Source organism: Anolis carolinensis, chromosome 1, assembly GCF_035594765.1.
Source record: "Anolis carolinensis isolate JA03-04 chromosome 1, rAnoCar3.1.pri, whole genome shotgun sequence".
NCBI lineage: Eukaryota > Metazoa > Chordata > Lepidosauria > Squamata > Dactyloidae > Anolis > Anolis carolinensis.
In genome coordinates, this window is record NC_085841.1 from 283,217,901 (window position 1) to 283,244,703 (window position 26,803).

The following is a 26,803-nucleotide window of genomic DNA, read 5'->3' on the forward strand; positions in this document are numbered from 1 at the left end:
TAGCCCGTGCTTGGTCAGACACATCCTGAGATTTCCTCCAGATGCACTCTAGTCCCCTCCTCGCACGCTTCATCACAGCCAGCTCCTCAGTAAACCAAGGAGTCGATGTGACTCTACGCAGCGAGAGGGGACGTTCGGGAGCGATCGTGTCCAATGCCCTTGCCAACTCACTGTTATAGTGCTCCGCCAGGACATCGACAGGAACGCCAGTCTCCAGAACAGGAAGATCCCCAAGAGACCTCAGGAGTCCATCCGAATCCATCAGCCTCCTGGGGCGGACCATCTTAGTGGGTCCACCACCCCTGCGGAGGTTAGAAGACACGGTGAGACTTAAACAGATCAGATGATGGTCAGACCATGACAATGGAAGAATATTTTGCTCTTCCACTCTGACTGTCCCACCGTCCACAATAAAAACAAGGTCCAACGTGTGTCCCGCTTGATGAGTGGGCCCAGATATTTATTTATTTATTTATTTATTTATTTATTATTTACAGTATTTATATTCCGCCCTTCTCACCCCGAAGGGGACTCAGGGCGGATCACATTATAACACACATAGGGCAAACATTCAATGCCCATAAACACATCAAACAGAGACTGAGAGACACACGCAGAGACAAGTTAACCTTCTGAGGGGATGTTCGATTCTGGCCACAGGGGGGATCAGCTGCTTCATCATCCACACTGACGGCACTTCCTCATTCCAGGTCGTAAATTAGTTAATCTTGTCTCCCCACTTTATAAGTGGTACCTTATCTCCTACTTGATAGATGCAACTATCTTTCGGGTTGCTAGGTCAGCAACGAGCAGGGACGATTTTTTATTTTTAATTGACGGGTGCTCACCCCGCCACGGGCTGGCCTCGAACTCATGACCTCATGGTCAGAGTGATTTAAGGCAGCTGCTCAACAGCTGCACCACAGCCCGGCCCCATGAGACAGCCCCATGGTCGTCATGGCAACCATGAAATCCTGAGCTGCACCTGTCAATGTGGTCTCGGCATGAATGTTGAAGTCTCCCAAAACTATAAGTTGTTGGGAGACCAGGGCCACATTAGAGACCACTTCTGCTAGCTCGGACAGAGAGACTGCTGGGTCGCGGGGTGGACGGTACACCAGCAGAATCCCCAAGCTGTCTCGGGCTCCCACCTTCAAGAAGACACACTCAAACCTCAAGGATTGCGGAACGGCGCATCTGATCAGGGCGATGGACTGCCGAAAGATCACCGCGACTCCTCCTCCCCGCCCCCCCAACAATGGCTGGCCTCGGACACAGCCTCCGCGGCCGAGCAGCCGCAAAGGCCCCACCCCCAGCTGTGACTTGTACCGGGCTAATAACCCACCATTGCACGGGCCCCTGGAGCACCGCCCCTGTAAATGCTTAGCGGGGCGGGTTATCCGACTTCTGGCCAGAAGGAATTGAGGACTACCAGCAGAGGTTGGCCGAATTCTATCAACAGACTAGCAAGAAGCACTTCCGGAACCCGAAGATAAAAAACTGGAATATACTTGGAGGGTTCCCATTCCACCACCTTTCTTGCAGCCACAAAGACGCGACTGGTACCGAGCTAATAAGTTTTACAGAGGTCGGACAAATTCTATCAACAAACCAGAAAGAAACACTTCCAGAACTCGATGATGAAAAACTGGAATGTACTTGGAGGGTTCCCATTCCACCATCTTTCTTGCAGCCATGAAGGCCCCACCCCCAGACGTGACTTGTACTGGGCTAATAACCCACCGTTGCATGGGCCCCTGGAGCACCGCCCCTGTAAATGCTTAGCGGGACGGGTTATCCGACTTCTGGTCAGACGGTGGAATTGGGGACTACCAGCATCTCCTTGTAAATGCAGTATTGCACCTCCCTAAGCATCGCTGGTATTATGTGTTCAACTATTTCTTTCTGTGATGTCAGGATGGCGTCTAACCCTAGATGACCCCAGCAGGCAATACGTGGAAAAGGCCACAGTGTAACTCATTTCCAAAGAAAAAACAAAATGCACTCTATTGCAATGCCATTTTTGCTACATGATAGGTGAGCAGAAAGAAGGACTCAGATCTCAATACGAAGCTTCGTTCCGTACACAGGGACAACGTGAACAGAAAAGGTTGGAGAAAACTAAGTAACTAGCTGAAGGAGAACAATGCTGAATATTGGACTTTATAAAGCGAGTAGTTTCGCGCCCCGGTTGAGGGAAGAAGAGGTAGTTTTGTGTACTTCACAGGATGATAGCGGAGTTATAACACATGCACTCCAACGCACTGGTAGCTGTCCTTTGTGCAGAGATAAGCCCGTTATCTGCCAATAACAGCTGAATCCAGTTAAATGAAGGCCAACTGAGAAGCTTCAAAGTAGAACCACTCTGGTTCCTTTCCCTGCAACTCTTTGGACACAACCCAGGTCATGATAAGCCTCCTATCCCCTCATTAGTCTAAAGAAGAGCTTTGTGCAACATATTTGGATGGGGATAGGATGCCGTGGTATTACGCTGTCTGTATTCGTGTGCTCAGAACTGCTTTTTTTCTATTACCTCTAAAAGCAGAATGCCACCATATATCCCTGGGCATTTTAGAAATCTATTGCTTCTCTACAGAACTCAGGATAGCTCTCATCTCACTGTTAACACAGGTGCAAAAGATGTTACCCTCATACCGACATCCCAGACAAGGCATCAACACCAGACTGACACAAGTGGTGGACTTATGAAGTTCAAACTTTTTTAATTAGGAAAACATAGCATCTTGTTAAAGTATTTTAAAAGCATTAATTATTGTCTTTCCAAAGATTTCTTTTCTAAAAGTATTGAAACAGTATTATGCTGGTATAGGCATACATTTTACAATAAGTTATGTTTGTTTTCTCACAAAAATGCTGTCATTGGAGAAAGGGGATCCCCTTAAAAGGACACAAGGAGAGAGGAGATTTGTGCCTGCCCATCAGTGATAAACTGAGAAAACAACGTCCCGAAATAGGTCACCCAGAAACGCTGTAAAGGAAGGCATGGTGTTAGCAAGATAAAGCCTATGGACTTAGGAGAGGGTGCCTCACTTCAAAGGAATTTCTGGAAATTTCAGAACAGGGAGGTTGGCCTTGAGGAAGACCAATTTTTCAACAGAAAGGGGATCCAGCAAGCTGCGGTGAGGGGTCACAACATCTCTGGCAATGCTGAAGACCCTCTTGCTTTGAACGCTGGTGGGAGGGCAGCTGAGGAACTTGTGAGCGACATTGGCAAGATCCGGCCACACGTGTTCCTAGGAAGACCAGTAGGCTAACGGATCAGAGGAAATATTCTCCGGTGGTTCCTCAAAGTAACGGTTGACCGAACACTCGGAAGAATCCAGCCTTTTGCCGACTGAGACATCTCCGATTGTGCCAGTATGGCAACTATCTTCCCAAATAAATCATCCCCTCGTTGCTGCTGCTGTTGCCCATGCTGCTGCTGAAGCTGCTGTCTTGACATCGGCAACCTATCGCGCAGCACTTCCAGGCTGTTGGACTCGGCACTGGTGCTACTGCTAAGGGTTACGGGCATCTGTGGCTCGGGGGCAACGTGCGCTGTCTGCCCCCACCCCTCGAAGCTTTCCTCTTCACACACAAGGTTAACGAGATGTGCCTTCCATTCCTGATAGTCTTTGGAGCAGACAGTGTCATTTAACCTCGGATCACACATGGCTGCCAGCATGTGGACCTGGCTGCTTAGTAGCAGCTCTAGCCGTTTATGGACGGCTAGGGTCAGCTTTCTCACGACCTCCTGGACCTGTGGTGTTAGAGTGCCAGCCAGAGAGTCGAGTGTTCGACCGCCTCCCTGCATATCGAGGTGCCTCTTAAGGGCCAAGACCAGAGGCACTCCCTGGCTGAGAAGGGCCCCCTGTGCAGAAAGGGTCTTTGTTGCTTCTTTAAACGGTCAACCAGCTAGGAGATGGTGTCCCACTCTTGTTTGCTCGGCACCAGCTTGCTAATGGGCGCAACCAAGGTAAGAGAGATGCCATGGACCGCCTTCTGCTGCTCCACCATTCGTGCAAGCATCTTGTATGTGGAGTTCCACCTGGTGGGTACGTCCTGTAGCAGCTTGTGCTGCGGTAGCCCTTCCAAGTTCTGCCTGTTGCACAGTTCTTGGCCCGCCTTCACCCTCCGATGGAAAAATCCGGCAATCTTCCGGCAGCGTTCAATAAGCAGACCGATGTGTGCGCCTGTGTTGGGGGCATGCTGATCCTCAGTGCTCTTGAAAGCATCCTTGACGGTGTTGTGGAGCAAGTGTGCCATACATGTTAGTGAATCCGGCTCTTTCCACCACTCTGTTCATATTTTTGCCCGCATCAGTGACCATGAACCCCATCCTCATGGCCTCTGGAGGTGCCAGCAGCAAAGAACAGTTAGGTGGAGATTTGACGTGGTGTTTGGACCCAAAGGACGGGATGGCCCCACAGGTAGCTGAAACAATGCCAACGCGTGACTGTGTGGACACGCAAAGAGGACCACCATTAACAGAGATCAAACAGAGTCGTTGGTTCACACCAACAACCGGTGATAGGAGGCAGAGCTCCGTCATGTGGTTCTATAAGCACGGAACTGCCAGGCTAGGAGGCAGCCTACAGGAGCGATGGGCCACAAACAATGGGAAAGCTACCACACCAGCTTCCAGCTGCAACCATTGAGGAGGAAGAGAGCTATGGGACCACAGTAATAGTTGACATGATGGCAGCCACATGATGGCGGCCAGGTGGAGATTTGACATGGTGGCGGGCTCAAACAGGAAAGATGGTCCACAAACAGTGTCAGAGCCTTTTCAAAATCCCTTTTCAAAGCCAGCTGCCAGCAGCAAGCACAACAGCCAGCCAGCCACATGTGCCCTTTCTGGCAAAAAAAAAAAAAATCACCTAACCCCCAGACCTGCTTCTTCCTTCTCCCAGTTTCTCCCCTTTTTCCTTTCAGCAGGGACAAAATGCAAAATAAACACGGCCAGCCAGCCAGCCAGCCAGCCCCCCCCCCCAAAATGGAGTCCTCATGGACCCTTGAAGCTGCTTCTCCCTTTGGCTGGCTGGCTTCTCTGTCCCTTCTTTCTGCTGCTTCCCATCCCACTGCCAGTCAGCCAGATAGAGCAGCCCAGCCTAGCCCAGACAGCATCGAACCATCCACCCACCCTCTCGCATGCTCCCACCTATCCGAATACCATGAGGCAGCCCAAACTGGGATTTTTATAGAAGAAGAATGTGTGGGCACACAGAGGACGTTAGCCCCCACCCTTGCATCCACCGTGGAGTCCTGTGATTGGTCAGGGAGCCGCGGCCAAGTTTGGCTGTGCTGCACTCCCAAACAAGTTCGGTTGCATTTAAAAAAATTAAAAAATAATAATATTTTAAAATATTATTTTGGGGCAAAAATTATGAAAAAATATGAGACATAACAAGAGTAGGGCTACAATGCCTCGAATTAACAAGCCTGATGGGCCGTAATACCACGAGTCGGATACCGCTTCAAAAAGCGACAACAATCCAATTTTAATCTGATATAAGAATCATTTAGATATTTTGACCATGCCTAATAGCCATACAGCCTTGAAAACTCAGAGCAACCCAGTGATTCTGGCCATGAAAGCCTTTGACAACACAATAAATTTATCATCCTCCTCCTAGTTATGAAGAGATGGGTAATAAATTTATTATTATTATCATCATCATTATTAGGCTAGATAAGGAGAGTTAATACATTTATTATTATCACATTAAATAAGGATAAGGGCTATTACTATTATTAAACTAATAAATTAAATAAATTAATTAATTTAATAAATGTATTAATTTATTATTAATAAATATATTATTCATCAACATAAATATCATTAATATTAATAATAAAAATTAATTAAATTAAATTGCAGGAGGGAGGAAGAAAAGGAGATGAGGAAGGAAGAAGGAAAGCAGGGAGGGTGGAAAGAAGGGAGGAAAGAAAGAAAGAGGAAAAGAAATAAGGGACGAAGGGAGGAAGGGAGGAAGGACGGAGGGAAGGAATCCCTCAAGCCTGCAGGCGAAGGGGACAGGTCGGGGAACAAAGGGCACACGGGAGCAGGAGGTGGGGAGGCTTGGCTGACACTGGCATTTCAGGTGTGTGTGTGTGACTACCTCCTCTTCCCTCCTGGGACCACCTGGAAGGCCTCTCTCTCCCTCTCTCCCACCCTTTCTTCCTTCCTAAGGCTACCTCTTACCTCCTTCCTTCTTTCCTTCCTTCCTTGATTTCTTGCTCTTTCCCCTCTTTGTTCCTACCTGAATTCGGCCTCAAGCCACACGGTTTCCCTCTTGGAAATGAGGGGAGGGAGGAGGGTGCAGTGCCAGCCACGCAGGGGCAAAGAGAGGTGCGTGCAGGAGGGGCAAGGCCTGCGAGGAAGGAGAGGAAGGCAAGCAGGCACCATGCTCGAGGAAGGAGAGGTTCTCTTGCAGCCTTGGGGAAGGGCCCCTGCCTCTCACCTGGCCTCCGCCCCAGCCGAGGAGGAGGAGAAGGAAGTGGAGGAGGGGGTTGTTGCTGCCGCCGCCTCTTGCTAGCTTCCTCTTTCCGCCTTCCTCTTTCCTTACCTCCCTCCCTGCCTGCTGGCCTCCCTCTTCATCCTCCTAAAGCAGCAGCCATGGCTCCCTGCCTCCAAGCCGCCGCAGCTCCAGGTCGGCCTTCCTGGGCAGCATTATAGCTGTCCGAGTGGGCTCTGTCTCTACCATTAACGGGCAGCCATGACCCAAGCAGGAGTAGGACGCCTGGCGCCTTGGCGTTTTGCACCTCCTGCGTGGCCCCCTCCACCACTGGAGGAGGAGGACTCGGCGCATGCACAGGACACTGCCGCCTAAACAAAGTCAGGGCTACAGAGGGAAGGAGGGGGCCCTTTTCAAAGGTTCCACGCTCGCCTGGCTTGAAGCCCCCGTGCATGCACATCTTCAGAGGCAGGACAGCAGCAGGTGAGGATCGCAACTCTGGGAGGAGGCAGGAGTGTGCACGCATGCATCCCTCAGAGCACCCCCTGCCTCCTCCCAGGGTCGCGATCCTCACCTGCTGCAGCTGCCGTTGCTGCTTCCCCCCTCTCCTCTCCTCCCCATGCATGTGGGCACCAAGAGGCTGTGGTAAGCTCCGAGCTGGGAAGGAGGGTGAGAGGGGAAGGGAGGCCTGCTCGTGCACTCACGGCTGGAGGAGGGATTGCCTGCGAGTGCATGAATAGGCCTCCTTCCCCCTCCCACCCTCCTTCCCAGCTGGGAACTTACCAGGCTGCTGTGGGTGCCCACGCACGTGGGGAGGAGGAGAGGAGAGGGGGAGGAAGCAGCAAGGGCACCTGCAGGCCTGCAGCAGAGGATCGCATCATCGCAACCCTGGGAGAAGGAGGCGGGGGTCAAGAACGCCTCAACTACACCCCTTAGAGGATGGCACCTTCAGAAACCACGTAATTTGCCTACCGGTTGAACCGCCCCAGGTTGTCCCATTTATATTTGATTACTCTGTTTGGATTGTAATTAGTTTATTAGATTCTATTGATATCAGTGTGTAAATGCATTGATTATTCAATTAGCCTCATTGCAAAAACTACACGTGATAGAGAAAAAATAATAGAGATCTGAATTTAGCGCAAAAACCTCTATAAGAATGACCTAAAATTATATCTGATGAAAAATACTTGTTGGCTTGTGTTACACAAATATTATGTGAAATATGCAGACTTTTAAGTCTGCTGTAATGTACCATTCGTCATATTTTAAGATTGACGTGATAGAAAAAAAGACATATTAAAAATCAGCATAAAATTGATTCAAACTGTGCTATTCTCATTTCTGATGATTACATAAAGTTTGATTTTGTTGGCTTGTGTTACCTGGAGCAGTATACAGTATATGTAAAGCACACACCAAAGTCTTCTTTTTGGCTGACAATTAGGCAAAAATCTCCTGGAAATTATAAATTTCAGAAGCTGCTTTTCAGCCTAAAATCACATGATATAACCTACCAGGGAGATAAAAATGAACTCCACTTCAGTTGCCTGCTCTGGTCTAGAGTAAATGAATATAAACACTTAAATTCTTCCAATTTTTGAAGTCTCCCACATCCAACCCCAACCCTTCTTCTCTGATGAAAGCTCTATCATTAAATAAAGAGCCAAAAGCATTATATATATAAAACAAAACAAAAAGAAATTACATGGGGAAATATTCCAGAAAGAAAAGCCATGCTTCATAAATCTCCAGAAGAGCAATGCATTTGTTATTTCTTTTAAAAATGTAAGGAACTTCAGTTCAGACTTTACTGATTTTAACAGGGTATTAACTAGCCAATTATCAAATCCAATGCAGCTGCAGGCCTAATGACTCACAAGACGAGGACAATACAAATGTCAGAAACAGGTCCATTCAATGTCATGAATGAAATGGAATGAAAAACAAATCTAGAACGGACTGGAGGGAAGTATAAAATCAATAACAGAGTTGGAAGAGACTACGTGGGCCACCCAGTCCAACTCCATCCCATGCAGGAAAAACACAATGAAAGTATTTGACTAGAGTTACACTTATTATTTATGATTGTAATTGTATTTATTCATACTCCACCTTATCTCCCCAAAAGGGACTCAAAGTGGCTTGACAAAAAGAATCAGTATATAGCTGGAGAACATCTCCAGCAGTAAGCATAAGATCACCTTGTCAGGGTATTGTGTATTGTGAAATGTTAAAATCAATCTGGGTTGTTAGAAATGCCTTCTGTGTTAGTTTTCGGCAAGGCATTTCAGCAGTTATAGAGTTAATGAGAGCCTGCTATGATTGACGTATCACAGGACCAATGGGGTCAAGTTTGTTTTGACCGGGACTTTCTTCTTGTCCTGTGGAATGCAGAAGAGTGTTTTCTGTGTGTGTGAGAGTTGTCTTTGGCATGAGCACTCACGGAGGAAGGACTGAATTGCTCTATTTGTATATAGCCATGTAAATAAAGATTTATGACCGTTGGATTTTCAACCGAACCCTCGTCTGCTGGAGTGTATTTGACCAGTGCTGTTTATCCACGTGGGAAGACAGTCTGGAGAAGGAGGTGAGACCGGGATGATGTTTTTGGAATCCACTCTGCATCCCATCATCCCCCGACACACCTGATGGAATTCTTGTGAGTAGCTGCAATGATACACACTATGGACGGTGAGAGGCCCTGAGTGGCCGGAGTCCTACCGCCATGAGGCAGGGGGTTAGGATGTCAGGGTGATCAACTCACCTGGCAAGTCAGAATGTCCTGTCTGCACCTGAAGCCGTGGAACTTATTGCTAGAAGCCTGTAACAGTGGGGCAAACACAAGTTGCCCAGATCGCCATAGGGTGATGAGGATGCTGTCTGCTACGTCACTTAGGACTTTGTTAAAGTTTGCGCTATTAAAAGTATAGGAAGAAAAACATACAGGAGCCCTGGCTACCATGTGAAGAGAAAGGCATTGAGCAGGTATGTGTGACTTATCTGCAGGCGGCAATGGGTATAGAAAAGAGGACAGTGAGTGTGGAGGGAGGAAGCAAAGATGTTCACTCACGGAATTCCCCAATGGCGAAATATGAGCTGAGTCTGCTGCGGGTGCAGCTGCCACTCATGGGCAGGGGCCAGAGTCCTGCTTAAGAAACATGCCAAAACATTCTCCTCTCCTGGGAGATGGATTGCACTAGGGCAAACCCTTTGTGGGATGCACCAAGTCCAGATCTGAGTAGTGAGGTTGAGCAGACTGAGAGAATGTACCCCTCCTTGTTTTTTGATATAGAATGTGGTGGTTGTATTGTCTGTCAACAACTGAACCACCTCGCCAGTCAGGGAATCTGTGGATGCCCAGAGCACCTTCTGCACCGCAAACAACTTGAGATAATTGATGAGGTGCCGTTGTTTCTGTGGTGGCCACAATACCATCAGGTGGTCTGTATGCATTCCCCAGCTGTATAGGGAGGAGTGTGTCATCAACATTCGAGAGGGCTGTATCTGCTAAAAACAGCACTCTGCTGCAGATATTGGCACAGTCCAATCCTCAGCCAAGGGATTGCATGAGCTTGGGAGGGAGAGACAGCACTGTGTTAGGGCTACCGTGGAGAGCACTGAATGCTCCCAAGAACCCTGTCTGCACGTGTGATAGCGATGGCCAATGCCATATGGCCTGGAATGGACAGTATGTTTCAGCAGGCAAGTGGCAAGATACTGATGCTTGCAGGATTGCAGACCGCAAGGCCTGAAAATGGGTCTCCAGAAGCCTTTTTTCCTTGATGGACTCCAACATGGCCCCATGACACAGGTGTGTTGATTTGGCATGAGAGTGGACCTCTCGTGCTTGACCACCAAGCCAAATCTCTCGGGAAGAGGCAAGGTGAGCTTAGAGCTAAGATCTATAGTCAGCCACAAGGAACTCATCATCAATATAAAGGAGCCACCGTTATTGCCAAGGCCTGATAGAAATATGAAATTATGCACCTCCCAGAAGTCCCATTGCAAATCAGGCCCCCTACTTGAGCAACGCAGCATGAGCACCAAGAATTTATGCAAGTTCTTTGAAGATAACAGATCTAAACCCTTCACAGGGTCTCCTGTTGGTGGCCCTAGTTGTGGTGCCTTTGATGCTTCGGATCCATGCTCAATGCCTGCCTCCTCTAGAGATGTTGGAGAACAAGATGACATTCCAACCCTTGCCGATAAGACAGCATCGCAAAGCAGAATGATAGGCAATGTCACAATTTTGAGGTGGCATGATTTAATGTAATGATTAAACCCACAGAAGTCCAGATCAGACGAAGGCCACTGTTTTTCCATTACGCTTTGGTTCCAGAAACAATAAATATCTGGGATAGTCTTGACAGATTGTGCCTTTCTGGAGCAAGGCCTGTACCTCCTTCATAGGGGGTGAAAGTGGTGTAGTCTGAAGGTGCACAACTGAGGAAAAGTTAGCAAACTCAATGTATAGCCATTTCTGACAATCTCCAAGACCTTACAATCTATTGTGATTTCACACCATATCTCTAGAAAAAAGGAGGGCGATCCAGAAAACATTGGTGCCAGAGTGAATGATGAGGCAACATCACTATAGGTCACAAATGGCACTGGGCCCACAAATGGGTATAAAGGAAACACCAACACCTAAGTGTGCACTGGGCGCAGGATCATAAAATTTGAGGCCTATCGCCCTTCCTGAAGACAAGGGCTAAGCTCGCCAGCGAGACTGGCCAGGCTGTTTGCTGCTAGCCTGGTAGAGGCCCGGGGAGGGGAGGTCTTGCAGTTGTAGCAGCCTGAAGTTGGTAGGGCATTTGGGTCCTCGAGATGATTGAATTATAGTGCCTCCAATAATAAGCAGGATAGCTCGGCCATTTTACACTAGATGGAGGAGTAGACGTGCGGGGAATACAAACCTGTACGCAATCTGTCACATTTTATGAGCGTGCTCTAGCTGCAAGTCTGTATCTGGGTTGAACAACCCCAACTCATTCACCGGGAGGTCCTTGATAACCCCTTGTGTCGATAAGGAAAATTCCAATGTGTGTAGCCAGGTACGATGACAGAGGACTACTGCCGCCATGAACAATTTTCCCACTGAGGGGGCCGTGTACTTGGCCAGGTCTTTTTTTAGGTCTGTAAGAATCAGCGCCTCCTGCTTGAAAGCTCTGCCATTGGCAGATGGCTGAAGTGCAGGACAACTTTATCCTGGAGAAAGGTCTGGTATGTCCCTATAAATGTGCCATAGTGGGCAAGTCTTGCAAAAAAAAAAAAACTGCTGAGGAATAGACCTTATGCCTCATAGCCTCCAACTTATTCCTTTCTCTGTCAGATGGAATAGCTTGAATCCTCTGTAAGGACAGAGACTGAGAGACATCCACTACTATGGAATTGGCTTGGGATCTGTTGTACTAGGGCCCTGAAGCCTCTTTTCACCACAAACCAAACACTGTCCAATGTAAGAGTTTATTAAAAGCAGAGTACAATAAAAGCTGAACATATTAAAAGCAAACAAATATAAAAAGGAATCAAAGCTCAAAAGGTTATTTCAATGAAAGCCAAAAATCCAAAAATCCATTCAAGGAAAAACTCTCAAAATAATTCCACAGGTAAATAAATCCAAGGCAGGCAAAACTATGCCTCACATGACTAGGATGCAGGAACAGCTTGGAAACATGAATACATGAATTCCAGGCCCATGACACCAAAAGCTGTTCACCTGAATGCACCATTGCTCTCATAAAGATTATACCAACATGAACCATTTTAAAAAGCCAGAATTCCTCCCATGAGATCACTTCTCGCACCTGCCTTCCCATTTCTTATCTCTAAGTCACTTGGAGAAGACAGTCTGTTTTAATTGCAGGCCCTGTTTTCTCAACTCCAATCTCTTTAATTTTGACAAACATTTATCTCCCCCATCTCCCTCAGTCTGCACTTCTGGCAGGTTACCATCGGAATGAATATTGCCTCCACTGTTCTCTTGGGAACTGCCAGGAGATTCCAAAACATTTCCCTCTGAGTCTCTTCCAGTCTTCTCTGGGCCCTCTGAATCTCTCCCATCATCCCCTTCCTCCTCATTTGAACACTAAGAATCTGACCAGACTAAACATGATGTTTCCCTAGCCATCCCACTCTCAAAGAGGTCTATGCGCTAGAGGTTGTCTATCCACCTTGACGCTGCTGGTACTGAGGCTGGAGGCAGATGCAGGCATTTAACCAATTGTAACAAGAAGGGCAACAGCGGCAGCAGTGTTGCCTGCTGCTGGTCAGAGAAAAAAACTGAATCATCCACAGTGGTTATGCAGTCAGCAAATTCAAGGCATGTGCAAGGACATATGGCAAGAACTCATGATCCTAAGAGGGAAAGTAGGCGGCATTGTGATAGCCGGTGCTCCGTGGGCAAGAATAAGCAAAGTCCTAAGTGTGAGGCCCAAATGGTGAGAAACAGGTGACCTCTCATACTGTGAATGGTGTGATGTCTCATGGGCCTTGTAGTCCTGTTCCTAGTACTATTGTGTCAGACGAGGAGGAAAACATGGGATTTCCACCGTTTCAGCCAGAAACGGAGCCCCTGCACCTGGAGAATGTTTGCCCTCAAGAAGTCAGCCAAACAAGCCTTGGGCAGAATTCTCCCCCGTTTTCTCGAAAGGACAATTATAATAGAGATAGAGGAGTGAGGGAGGCGAATCGCCGGAGCGCCAGAATCGCAGCCAAACAATTAGCTGATTAAGTCTGCTTCCCTTGGGAAATTCTAAGGAGTCATGCATCTGGACAGAGTTGGGTTTCACTTCTAGTTCTCCAGGGAAAGTGTTCTTCTGGCGGGAAACGAGACCCTATTTAGGGGTTTTGCCGCGAAGGAAACCTTGCGGAGTCAATTCGTCAGCTTGAGGTGTGAGATCGTGTGTAGACTTCGTACTCCAGTTCCCTGTTTCCCGGATCAAGTTTCCAGCCTTGCCTTGTTCCACGGACTTCTATGGACTCAGTTCTTGTTTCATGTTTGCCTTGTTTCAAGTTTGATCTTGCCAAGTTTCAAGTCTTGCCTTGCCTTGCGTTTTAAAGCGGACCTTGCTTCCTAGTCTCAAGCCTTGTTTTCCAGTTTCCTTCGGATTTACCTTAAGCCTCAAAAGACTATGGACAGTTCCCCACACTATTGCTTGCCAAATAATGTGTGTTTCGGTCAAGTGGATTATAACTTTGGACTCTAATATCACATATTGGACATTGTTTCCCTGGACTATATTTGACCTTTCCTGAAAGGTCTACTTCTGAACTATATTCTTCACTTGTTTTTATTGACTTTATATATTCCTATAATAAAGATATTAGATAGAATCCGGCCTCTGCGCTTGGTTATTGGTGTTCTGTAGCCTGGATCCTGACAGTTTGACTCCGCCCCCTAAGCACCAATTAACCTAGGCCAGGATGTCTACAGGAACCGGGGCGGAAGCCCAACCACCCAGCTACACCATTTCCAAGGATGAATTCGACAGAATCCGTGATACACTCCGTACGCAGGAGGGAGAAATACGGGGCTTGAAAGAACGCGGTGTCCGGCTCCCTGCCCTAGCGCTTCCAACCAAGTTTTCTGGAGAAGCCTCCAAGGTTCATGTTTTCCGTCGCCAGTGCCAGGCGTACATAGAAGCCCGCCAAGCTGAGTTTCCCCAAGAAGAAGTCAAGGTGGCGTGGATTTACAGCCTCCTAGAAGGGCCTGCGGCCAATTGGGCGATGGCGCTATTTGATGCGGGTTTCATGCACCTAAATTCCGCGCACAACTTCCTGAATCACCTTAGAGCGACCTGGGGGATCGAGGACAACGAGGAGGCGGCCGCCATAAACTCCGGTGCCTCTTCCAAGGGGACAGGCCGTTGTCCCAGTACATAGCCGAGTTCCGGGTGCTGGCTCAGAACACCGGCTGGAACGATATAGCCCTCAGAGGACAGTTTCGTGAGGGTCTCAACATCGAGATGCAGGAAGAAATCTCTAAGGTAGATCCTCCAGATACTCTTGAGAGACTTATTAATCATTGTTTACGAGCCGAAGTCCTGCTAGCCAACAAAAAACAGTGGCTCCGAGGCCAGAGTGGAAGAGCCGGAGTGAAACCTCCCGCTTCCGCCAGTATTCAACCACGTCCAGTTTGGAGACCCTCACCACCAGCCCTAAACCCCAGGGGAAGCGAGGAGGAGCCGATGCAGTTGGGCAATGTGCGCCCCAGACTAGATGTTGCTGAAAAGGCCCGCCGCCAACGTTTAAACCTCTGTTGGTACTGCGGGAATGGGGGGCACTTCGCCAGAGGATGCCCTGCCAAGGGAAAGCCCACCACCCGCCTGGCGGCGGCGTCCTCCGCGGAGGCGGAAGCGGCCGCGGCGACTGGAATCAAGCCAGTGGGGGAAGCCAGCGACCGGGCGTAGAGAGGCTCCACAACCTGGTCAAAAACCCCGCTCAAGAGCCGCAAACCGGGGTCCTATTTCTCCTGGTGATTACGCTGTGGTTGGTGAAAAAAGGACCCGTCATGATCCATGCCATGATAGACTCAGGGGCAACAAACAATTTCATCGATAGAGAGTATGCCGACTCTCTGGGATTACAATATCGCGATTTCAAGAATGCCCGGGTGGTGCAGGCCATAGATGGTCGTCCCCTAAAGACGGGTCCAGTAAGCCAATGGACTGAACCCACCAGGATGTGGATAAGAGAACACATGGAAGAGATTTCCTTCTTCGTTACTGAGGTTCCCCACTTCCCTGTGATTTTGGGGATTCCATGGCTGACGCTCCACGACCCAAACATCTCCTGGTCCAACAGAGAACTACAGTTTGCCTCCAGATATTGCCAAAACCATTGTCTAGTAGCCAAGGTCTGCCATGCCACAGACACTGAGCCCATCATCACCTTGCCCAAGAAATATTTGGACTTCTGGGACGTTTTTAATGAAAAGGAAGCCGTGAAACTACCCCCGCATAGACCCTACGACTGTGCCATTGATTTGGTGGAGGGGGCCCCGATTCCGCGAGGACACCTCTACTCCCTGACTGAACCAGAGCAAGAAGCTCTCAGGGAGTTTATAGAGACAAACCTTCGCAAGGGATTCATCAGACCCTCTCAGTCCCCAGCTGCTTCCCCAGTGATGTTTGTAAAAAAGAAGTCAGGGGACCTACGCTTGGTTGTGGACTATAGAGCATTGAATAATATCACGAAGCGGAATCGCTATCCCCTGCCTTTGATCTCAGACCTATTAGACCGGCTTCGAGGGGCCAAGGTTTACACCAAGCTGGACCTCCGGGGGGCTTACAATCTAGTTCGCATCAGAGAAGGGGACGAATGGAAAACCGCATTCCAGACCAAATTCGGATTATTCGAGTCCCTAGTCATGAATTACAGTTTATCCGGAGCTCCCGCACCATTCCAGCATTTTGTCAATGATATCTTCCAGGATTATCTAGATCGGTTCTTGATCATATACTTGGATGATTTTTTGGTGTTTTCTAGATCACAATCGGAGCATGAGAAACACGTCAGAATGGTGCTACAACGATTGCGGGATCATGGACTATATGCCAAGTTAGAAAAATGCGCCTTTGATCTGCAAGAAGTAGATTTCCTGGGGTACCGCGTCTCGCCACTAGGGCTCTCCATGGACCCGGCAAAGGTTTCAGCAGTATTGGAATGGCGGGCGCCAACCAACAAGAAGGAAGTGCAGCGCTTCTTGGGGTTCGCAAACTACTACCGCAAATTCATCCCAGACTTCGCTCGCTGGTCTGACCCAATCACCAGCTGCATCCGTGGAAAACAGCCTTTCCGCTGGACGGAGCAAGCAGAGAAAGGGTTCCAGCAGCTAAAGAAGTTATTCACGACCCAGCCAATTCTTCAGCAGCCTGATCCTAAAACCCCTTTTGTTGTACAGGCTGACGCCTCTGATGTGGCAATTGGGGCTATACTCATGCAACCAGTGGGAGAGCATCTTCATCCTTGTGCCTATTACTCCCGTCAACTAACAGCCCCAGAGAGAAATTACACTATTTGGGAGAAAGAACTTTTGGCCATAAAGGCAGCTTTTGAAAATTGGAGACATTGGTTGGAAGGGGCCAAATTTCCCATTGAGGTTCATACTGACCATCGCAATTTGGAACATCTAAGAACTGCACGAAAGCTAAATCAAAGGCAGCAGCGCTGGGCTTTGTTCTTTGAACGTTTTGACTTCCAGATCCATTATGTGACCCCGGCTCAGACCAAGCAAGCAGATGCTCTATCACGGAAACCGGAGTATGCTGCAGGGCGCAAAGAGACCTCCGAGTCCCGATTGCTGCAGCCCGAAAACTGCCATGCTCACAGTGGGAAACACCAAATCCACTCCAACTGAACCAACTCCCTCTAACCCAGAATCCCTTTGCTCTCAAGAAATTAGAGCCAGTCAACAGACAGATGCCTGGGCTCAAGAACAGATTCGCCAAGGACTACGTTTCCCATTCTCGCTTAAAGATGGCCTGCTCTGCTACAGGAACCATGTTTACATCCCTCCGGGCCCCGGCAGAGAAAAGGCACTTTGTCTGTGTCATGACAGCAAGCCAGCAGGGCATTTTGGACTATTTAAGACCATGCACTTGATCCTGCGAGACTTCTGGTGGCCCAAGATCCGCAAGGATGTGGAGAAATATGTCAATACCTGCCCTGTATGTCAGCGCTCCAAGACACGAAGGGAGAAGCCCTCAGGGCTACTTCATCCCCTTCCCACTCCTTCTCGTCCATGGGAGATAATTTCCGCGGATTTTATCACTGACTTACCACCTTCCCTTGGATTCACCACGATTCTAGTAGTGGTGGACCTTTTTACCAAATTGGCCCATTTTGTTCCCTGTGATGGCCTTCCCACGGCCAAAGAGACTGCAGATTTATTCCTTCAACATATCTTCCGCCTACATGGGTTGCCCAAGAGTTTGGTCACTGACCGTGGATCTCAATTCACCTCTCGGTTCTGGAAGGCACTGCAACAGCTATTGGGCATAGACTCTCGTTTATCTTCAGCTCACCATCCCCAAACGGATGGGCAAACGGAGCGCACCAATGCCACTTTGGAACAATACCTTCGCTGTTATGTAAATTATCAACAGGACAATTGGGCTTCCCTATTACCTCTGTCAGAGTTTGCCTACAACAACGGTGTCCAGGCTTCAACTAAGGAAACCCCGTTCTTTGCAAACTACGGTTTCCATCCACGTTTCTTTCCTTCTGTCATTGAAACCTCAGAAGTCCCCGCAGCAGAGGACTGGCTGCAGGAACTCACAGCAGTGCAAGAACTCTTGCACCAGCAACTGGATCAAGCCAAGGAGGACTATAAACGCCACGCTGACGGTCATCGCCAGCCGGGCCCCGAGATCAAGGTAGATCGGGTTCTATTGTCCACTCGCTTTTTGCCCTCCCACCGTCCCTGCCGGAAGCTAGATGCCCGTTTCATTGGTCCCTACCCAGTGGTGGCACAACTTAACCCCGTGACTTTCAGACTCCAACTTCCGCGCTCCATGCGCATTCATCCAGTGTTTCATCGTTCCCTGCTCCTTCCGGCGGATGGTGTACGCCCTGATGCGAACCGGCCGGCCCCCACCCCTGTTTTGGTGGACGGGGAGGAGGAATTCGAGGTTCAGGACATTTTGGATTCTCGCTTTCATCGCCGCTGCCTTCAGTATCTCATTGACTGGGTGGGTTTTGGCCCCGAAGAACGCTCTTGGGAAAACGCTTCCACAGTTCATGCCCCCGACTTAGTCCGCCGCTTCCATCAGGCCTATCCTGCCAAGCCGCGGCCCCGCGCCCTGCAGAGAGGGCCCATGTTGGAGAGGGGCCTTGAGGAGGGGGATAGTGTGATGTCTCATGGGCCTTGTAGTCCTATTCCTAGTACTATTGGGTCAGACGAGGAGGAAAACATGGGATTTCCACCGTTTCAGCCAGAAACGGAGCCCCTGCACCTGGAGGATGTTTGCCCTCAAGAAGTCAGCCAAACAAGCCTTGGGCAGAATTCTCCCCCGTTTTCTCGAAAGGACAATTATAATAGAGATAGAGGAGCGAGGGAGGCAAATCGCCGGAGCGCCAGAATCGCAGCCAAACAATTAGCTGATTAAGTCTGCTTCCCTTGGGAAATTCTAAGGAGTCATGCATCTGGACAGAGTTGGGTTTCACTTCTAGTTCTCCAGGGAAAGTGTTCTTCTGGCGGGAAACGAGACCCTATTTAGGGGTTTTGCCGCGAAGGAAACCTTGCGGAGTCAATTCGTCAGCTTGAGGTGTGAGATCGTGTGTAGACTTCGTACTCCAGTTCCCTGTTTCCCGGATCAAGTTTCCAGCCTTGCCTTGTTCCACGGACTTCTATGGACTCAGTTCTTGTTTCATGTTTGCCTTGTTTCAAGTTTGATCTTGCCAAGTTTCAAGTCTTGCGTTTTAAAGCAGACCTTGCTTCCTAGTCTCAAGCCTTGTTTTCCAGTTTCCTTCGGATTTACCTTAAGCCTCAAAAGACTATGGACAGTTCCCCACACTATTGCTTGCCAAATAGTGTGTGTTTCGGTCAAGTGGATTATAACTTTGGACTCTAATATCACATATTGGACATTGTTTCCCTGGACTATATTTGACCTTTCCTGAAAGGTCTACTTCTGAACTATATTCTTCACTTGTTTTTATTGACTTTATATATTCCTATAATAAAGATATTAGATAGAATCCGGCCTCTGCGCTTGGTTATTGGTGTTCTGTAGCCTGGATCCTGACAAATGCTTTGAATGGTGCCCATGGCCGGCAGGGGGTAACAAACTTCCCCTTGAGGCCAATCAGATGAAATATACACTGCAGATCCCATCCCTGCAAGGGGAGTCTGGAGGTGATGCCTGAGACAGGCTGCGAGAATGGCTGCTGACGGACCCCCGCGATGGCAAAGGGGAATAATGCTAGCCATGATCCAGGTAAGGGGAACTCCAGCAGGGCTCATCCAGATACCTCTGCCCCAACGTGCCTTAGGCAGGGGAGTGGCAATGATGCCCCTATTTGGGGGCTGCTTTCGTAATAATGCTCTCGCTTACCCATAGTAGAGGGATGTGGCATTGCACACGAGGTGCTTGTAGAGACGCTTGTAGAGCCGTGCTGTAAGGGAGGCAATGCTTGAGAGTAAAATACAGCAGTGTCCATGCCAGCGCACAAGGGCATAGCAGGTGCAGATGGGGCATTTATAGCCCGCCCTATCTCCTCGAGGGGACTCAGGACAGCTTACAACAAATACACAATGGCAAACATTCAGTGCCAACAATTATATACAAACAAATCCAAAACAACTCAGTAAATGACAGCAACAGCTCAAGTAAATGTGATATAATACACATAATTACAAACATTTTTCTTTAAAATCTCATTGAAACATTTCTAAAATTAGGCTAAAATTGGTGGAGGGGAATGGTTTCCAAAGGGGTTTTTAAAAAAATAATCCAAAGGCATACAATTATTTAAAAATATAATCATATGGAGAAATGTACAAGATACCCCCCACCCTCTGAGAGACCCTTCTCAATACTCAAGATGCTCAATACTCAGGCTGATTCATATAGGGAGGCAAACCTGGAAATAAACAAAAGGGGATGTGGTCAGTCAAAAAGCCTGGACCTAAACCATCTTACAAAAAGTGCCTGTCCCTACAGAATCTTTTTTGTAACTTGGGGGTTGCCTGTCTAGTGGCAGGGAACATATAATTTAAATCAGACAAGGGCAAACTTCAGCCTTCCATGGGTTTTGGACTACAACTCCCACAATTCCTAACAGCTGGTAAGCTGGCTGGGATTTCTGGGGGTTAAATCCAAAACGTCGGGAAGGCCGAAGTTTGTCTAGGACTGATTTAATGTCTATGTGCTGTTTCCTAGGTGAAACACAGTAATATATTATTTTTTGCATATGAATTGTAATCCATATGTTAAATTCCCCACCAAAACTTGATTTTCCTGAATTGATTTTGTGTAGTGAATATGTTGTAATCACATAGTAATAATAAAAACGTTTCTGATAGCAGGAGATCGCATTCAAATATGCAAAAATCTCTGTGGTTATCTGGGCAGCTACTCAAAGGGCCAATTCATCAATTTATTTTTGCAAGAAATATCTGGTAGATGATGTTCGGGATGGATAGGGTGCATCTTCATGACACAATGCCAATGTGGCAAAGATATCTCAGCTGTTATAAACTCACTGAAAACTAAAAAAGCTATTGGAGCTAATGCAGTAAACATGAATAAATTATTACAACTACACACACCAGGCAGGATATGCATTCAAAATTTCACACAAAAAAACAAAATGAGTCTATTCTGTTACAATAAACTGAGTTTCACCTCAAAACAAAACAAAAAGCCATAACACTTTCGACTGTCAATAAATATATATTGAAGATGAATTTAATTCTTCCTACACCTGAGGTATGGTTTCCTTTACAGTTCAGTATATTATAACAGCGTCACTTCACTGTGTAGGCTTTGCATAGGTTTCTCATCCTTTTTAGTTTGTAGTGATACTCCAGAGGTGCTAGATTTCAGGCATCTTGGTAACCTTTTGCTTTCAGTGGGTGTAAAAGGTTTTACTGTAATATATATTGCTACTGACAGAATTTTATTTTGTTCTGGAATCTCTGCAGCAATTTCTAACTTATAGGCTTCCCCAGAATGCACGTCAAAGGATTCCTTCCCACACACTGAATACTTAATAGGGTCTGACCCATTTCTTTTTCTTATTAAAACAGTTCTGCATCTTCAGTAAAGACTTTTCACAGCTAGAAAGAAAACAGCTAAAGGTATTCAAAAATGAAATGAGCTTTTGGCCTATTGAAATGTTACACATTAACACAAACACACTTACCATGTTAGATCTACCTATGAGATCAATATATAATTTGGTTATGAAATGTTATAATGTTTGACTGCCAGTTTCAAACAGCGAGAGAAGATACAAACAGCAGAAGCAAGTATTGAAAACAAGATATGGATGAGTCAGAAGCAATGACAGTAGGTATTTAATACAGTATACAGAAGTCCTTACACTTTTGCTAGGGTTTGGGGTGCAGGACCACTACAAAAGTAGGAAAAAATGAATTGCAAAACATTTTTGTTAACCTGAGAGAACTCCCCTTTAGAAATGTCTAGGTCCTCCAGGGTGATTCCAAAGTGCATCACAGAAATAGCCTAGATGGCAAAAGATTCCTAGATAAGTGTTCTTTCTTATGTCAAAAGTTGAGAATAGTTTCCTAAAGAGAACATAATAATCAAGTACATGATGAAACATGAAAAAGTTAACCCACAAATGTGGGGGAGTACTTTAATACTAGACCACCTGGCCTGAGCCTTGAAAATGTGTTATTAGTGAATTGGTTTCAGGTTATCTCTTGGGATGCTTGATTTGCCATGAACATCTCTGCTAGGAGAAGGTGTATTTTCTCTGGAGGGTAAATTCTGGGTTTAGTGTTTGGTCAAAAGTGTGCCCTAACATATACTGTATACTCTCAAATTTTGTCTTAGTTATAGAAACACATGATTTAAATATTTATGCAACATTCCACCCACCCATCTTTTAATGATTAAAAAGTCATCATAAAGAGTTTTACAATAGAGCTAGAGCTATTATAAAGATAATTGAAATAATTTATAAAATGTCATTTTTAAAACATTAAGAATAAATATGGGTCCTACAGCAAATCAAATGTGAACTCTCCCTAGAAGCCAGAATGACACTGAGACAGTTTTACTTTAGACATATTATGAGAAGATAAGACTCACTTGAAAAGGTAACCATGCTTGGAAAAGTAGAAGGCAGGAAGAAAAAAAGAAGCACACATTCCAGGTGGATATATTGAATCAAGGAAGTTACAGATGCCCTGAGTCTGCAAGACCCGAGTTGGGTTGTTGATGATAGGTGCCTGAAGGTCTGTCAACCATATGTCACATAAGTAGAAGTTGACTTCACAGCAGTTAACAACAAATCTAAAAAAAGGTGGCTTTGAATCTGTTGTGAGAGAATGTACTTTTTTTGGAGGTGAGTGGGACAGGAAAGAAGGGGATCTCTACTCCCACCCCCGGAACTCCTAATTTTATGGATATTTTACATCTCTAAACACAGAAAGTCTATTTAGGGGGAATCCCACATATACATATATAAATGTACCTGTATATCCAAGCATACACTGACAATGCAAAGTTGTCAGCACTAATAAGAACTGTACTCACGTGTAAGAGTCAGAAAGCCGCTGAGCTAGTTCATAAGCTGTGGGATCTCTGTCAAGTGCATATAATTTAATATCCATTTCCTTTTGCAGAAGTGCCTTGGTGTGGCCTCCAGCTCCAAACGTCATATCAAGAATACACTAGCAGGAAAAAATAATGTTTGTTATTACTATATAATAAGAAGAAACATATAAGCCTTTACATGAACTGCCATTAATTTGTGTATTTATTAAAACAACATGCATAAATATTATCAGTTTAAGTTATGTGATTAAAATAAAAACCATGTATACAGAGGAATAAGTAGAAATATTTGTAACATACTCCTAGAAGTTACTGAAGGTCCCAAGGAAAGGTAATTCTTTAATAGTTTCAGATCTAGCTCATACAAATGAGGTAAGCATTGCTCTAAGAGTTACAATAGTTACTTTCACATTTAATAATATTGGCTGACATGAATTGACTTGGGCTCCATATACAATGCCATATAATGCAGTTTCAGAATGCAGTTCAATGCAGTTAAATTACATTCTGAAACTGCATTATATGGCAGTGTAGATGGGGTTCTTGGTGATATGCACATCATATCTTCACTGGATAATCCTACTTGAAAGAGGAAATGGGGAAAATGTTAACACAAAAGGATTAGAGGGAAGGAATGAAGGAATATATGCTAATGGCCAAATTAACCAATAATAGGAGGAACAAAAGTAATGAGAACTTTCTGGAAAAGTGGAAGCTGGCCACTGCATATTTGAGTGGAGAGTCAGTGACATAGAAGGGCTCCATTAGGAATTTATGATTAGGATATGAACAAGGATAGATAAATTGGCTTAAAGGCTTCAAAGTGCATTAGTGATGGAAGTCATGGTGAAGGGTACTAGGATGTGGGGAAGTGGGCTATCTGGTGCGGGATATAGGTTTTGGGGATGTGTAAGCCAAAACCAAGATCACTACAATATCTGTTATAAAACTTCAATATACCGAAGACAACGTAGTCTGTGCAGACTCAGAAGATCTGTATGCCACTCAAAACACCTTTGCAGAAGCATACGAGAAGTTTGGCCTCTCACTGAACATCAAGAAAACCAAAGTGCTTTTCAGTCAGTCACCAAACAATCCCTCTGCAATGCAAGAAATACAGATCTTGGATAGCTCACCTTTGTTTCCATAGCTAACTCTCTGACACAACTCTTATAAAATGACTTTGCCAGCTTCACTGGGAAATCTGAAAAATCTGAAACCTGAAAAATCAAAGTTCACTTCTTGCTTCTTCCTTCTCTACAACTGCACCTTGAAATCTGTAAAACAATGTTTGACAGCCCTTTGCTTGATCCTGGATTATACTACATCCTGACACGACTCTTCTGTATTGATTTCCTAGTTCACTACCTCTGCAAACTTAGAGCATTGGCTACCTTGATCTGCACTATTAACCTATAGGGATGTAACACCTCTAGGCTGCGTGAGTACTGGAAACCACATGGAGGCCAATAAACAATCTAATATCTTTATTAATGCAATAAAAGAATAAAACAAAAGTATGCAGAGTATATAGTCAAGCAATTGTCCTTATAAGAAAGATCAAAAATAGTCCAAATAAATGAAGTTATATGTCCAGTATTAGAGTCCAAAGTCTACAATCCAATAACCGAAACACACTCAAACTCTTTGGAAGTTTGAGTGGGGAAAGAGCAAGTATTCTCCGGGAGATTCTTGAAGTTAAGTCCAGACAAGGATTCGAGGCTAGGCAAGGTAATTCGTGGTGGATCTGAAACGCAGTCCAAACTTGAACAGGAGTGAAAACACAACTCCCGGTCTACTCGTGAGTAAGCGCACCGAAAGGCCGCTTAGGAGCTCGGAAACAAGGGACGATGTTCTTCTTTGATTAGTCACGTTGACACCGCGATAGGGAGAGCTCAGTGTAGAACTTTTATGGAAGTTCAAGACTTCCCCCCAACAGGTGTTTAACTCCCCTATTGTTCCCAGAGAAAGTAGCTGTTTCAACATGCCTGCCTCCCCGAAACTTCCCAAGGGAAACGGTTTAATTATAATCCCCTCTCCGCTAATCTTGCACTTCGTCTCAGAAACTCCTTATGGGAGCGATGTGTTTTGAGAAAAGACTTCCTATCAAACACAACACTTTCCGGGGAACCAGGCTCTGTTTCAAGGGTGTCCGTAATTGGCTTTGGCACCAAAATGTCAACAGGGGACATCTGGAATGGAACAGAATCTTGCTGAGATGGGAAAAAACCCATATCCTCTTTAGTTTGATCTATAATGGCTGCGGGGTCATGAATCACAGGTCCCTGAGACCTCACAAGGGAAATGTTGTACTCAAACATTGACAAGATCACAATACATATGCACGATTCAAAACGATAATTCAAAAAAGCTTAGGATATACTGAAAACAAGGAAACAGTAAACAATTCTTAAGTTGCCACTGCTGAATCATATCACTTTTCATTTATTTTCTTCATGAAATGCTACTAGTACTGCTTGAAAAGATGGTATTTGAATGATTTCACATATTCTGATGTTTAAAAATTCCATTCTGCTAGTTTCATGCTTACATTTCATATGGCATAACGTAAGGGTGGGCAACTATTGGAATGGAGGCTGCACTGGTACCTCATGGGTATCGGGGGGGAGGGGGCTGCTCCTCTCATTGTCCTAGTCCTATTTTTTTTTCATTATTCTTCCATTCTTTTTAAAAAAAGTAATCACCAAATGGTTGTTCACCAGTATTCCTTTTGTCTTTATTTTCCCACTTCCTTTTTAATGCCTAGATAGGAAGATAACTGATTACAATCAACCTCCGGCCAGTAGTAGTATCTGTTTACATTTGTGCATTTACACCATTTGATGCAGCTGTACAACTTGCTGCCATCCTGAAGAAGTTTATTGAGCTCCAGATAACATTTAACTTTTTTTCTTCAGTGTAAAATCCCCTTTTCAGATTCCCGATGAGCCCTCTTCCCTTACTCTAGATTACTGTCATGTGTAAGTCCAGAAGTTTTAGTGAAAAACTCAAGCTCCACGGATCAATGTAAGAATCTTAACTCTTATGAAAAAAAACCTATTCCTTTCTCTGAGTAGAATGGCAAAAGGTGTGAGTTTAGTCCATCCTTAGAGAACTAAAAGACAGCACTGACACCTTCCCTTCAATGGGACATACCAAAATCTATAATTTTGGCACCTAAACCTGCCCTTGGCTTCTACATGAAGCTAACTTATATGTCAGTATATACAGTATAACTCAGGTGGGTTTCTTAAGACAGTGAAAAAAGCAGGTAAGATAATTAACTAGTTTGAAATGCCGTACTAATGGACAATTCTATAGATACCATAGAGTGGGAAAAGACAAATAAATGAGTGCTAGATCACACAAAGCCTAAATTCTTCCAAGAAGTGAAAATGACCAAGCTGTCTCAGGCTTTCTTGTATTTTACACTTATCATGAAACAATGAATGAATGAATGAATGAATGAAACTTTATTTATAGCCTGCCCTATCTCTGGGGGGCTCTGGGCGGCTTACAACAAATACACAGTGGCAAACATTTAATGCCAACAATAATATACAAATAAAAAACACCTCAATAAATGACAAAACAACTCAAATAAACCAAATGTGACCCAATACACAAAATTACAAACATATTAAATTCTTAACATATTTCTAAAATTACCCTAAAATTGTTGGAGGGGGGTGGCAAACCGCAGATCAACAGGTCGGATACTAGCAGCTAGGCAAGAGTGCATATAGATGTACTTAATCCTCCTCCTCTCCATAAGGACTCATTGTTTCATGATATAGGATGATAATGCTTAATAAAGTGGGAGACAATAGGAAAGAGTGGGGCTATATTACAGGTAGATATATATACAATGAATCTGCAACCCAGACTTTATAGGACCCAAGCAGAGCTGTTGAATATGTGTTTTTGAGGTCTCCCCAATACAGTGGGCCCTTGATATCTGCTGAGTTTTTATTCCAACCACCACCATGGATATGAACATCCACGGATCCTCAAGCCCCATATATACAGTGCCATAGGAAAATTATGCCTCTTAAATAAAATTACCAAATCTTTGCTTTTGGGAAGTAA

General features: G+C 45.8%; 1 protein-coding gene across 6 annotated transcripts in view; it reads right to left on the bottom strand.

Moving 5' to 3' along the window:
* The window catches only part of mettl15 (methyltransferase 15, mitochondrial 12S rRNA N4-cytidine), a 206,200-nt gene that overhangs the window by 111,112 nt on the left and 68,285 nt on the right, over positions 1-26,803 (bottom strand). For all 6 annotated transcript variants that reach the window (XM_062967772.1, XM_062967771.1, XM_008118087.3 and 3 more), the window contains exon 3: positions 22,694-22,830. In XM_062967772.1, the coding sequence (XP_062823842.1) occupies positions 22,694-22,830 (137 nt within the window). The remainder of the gene's footprint in view (positions 1-22,693; positions 22,831-26,803) is intronic.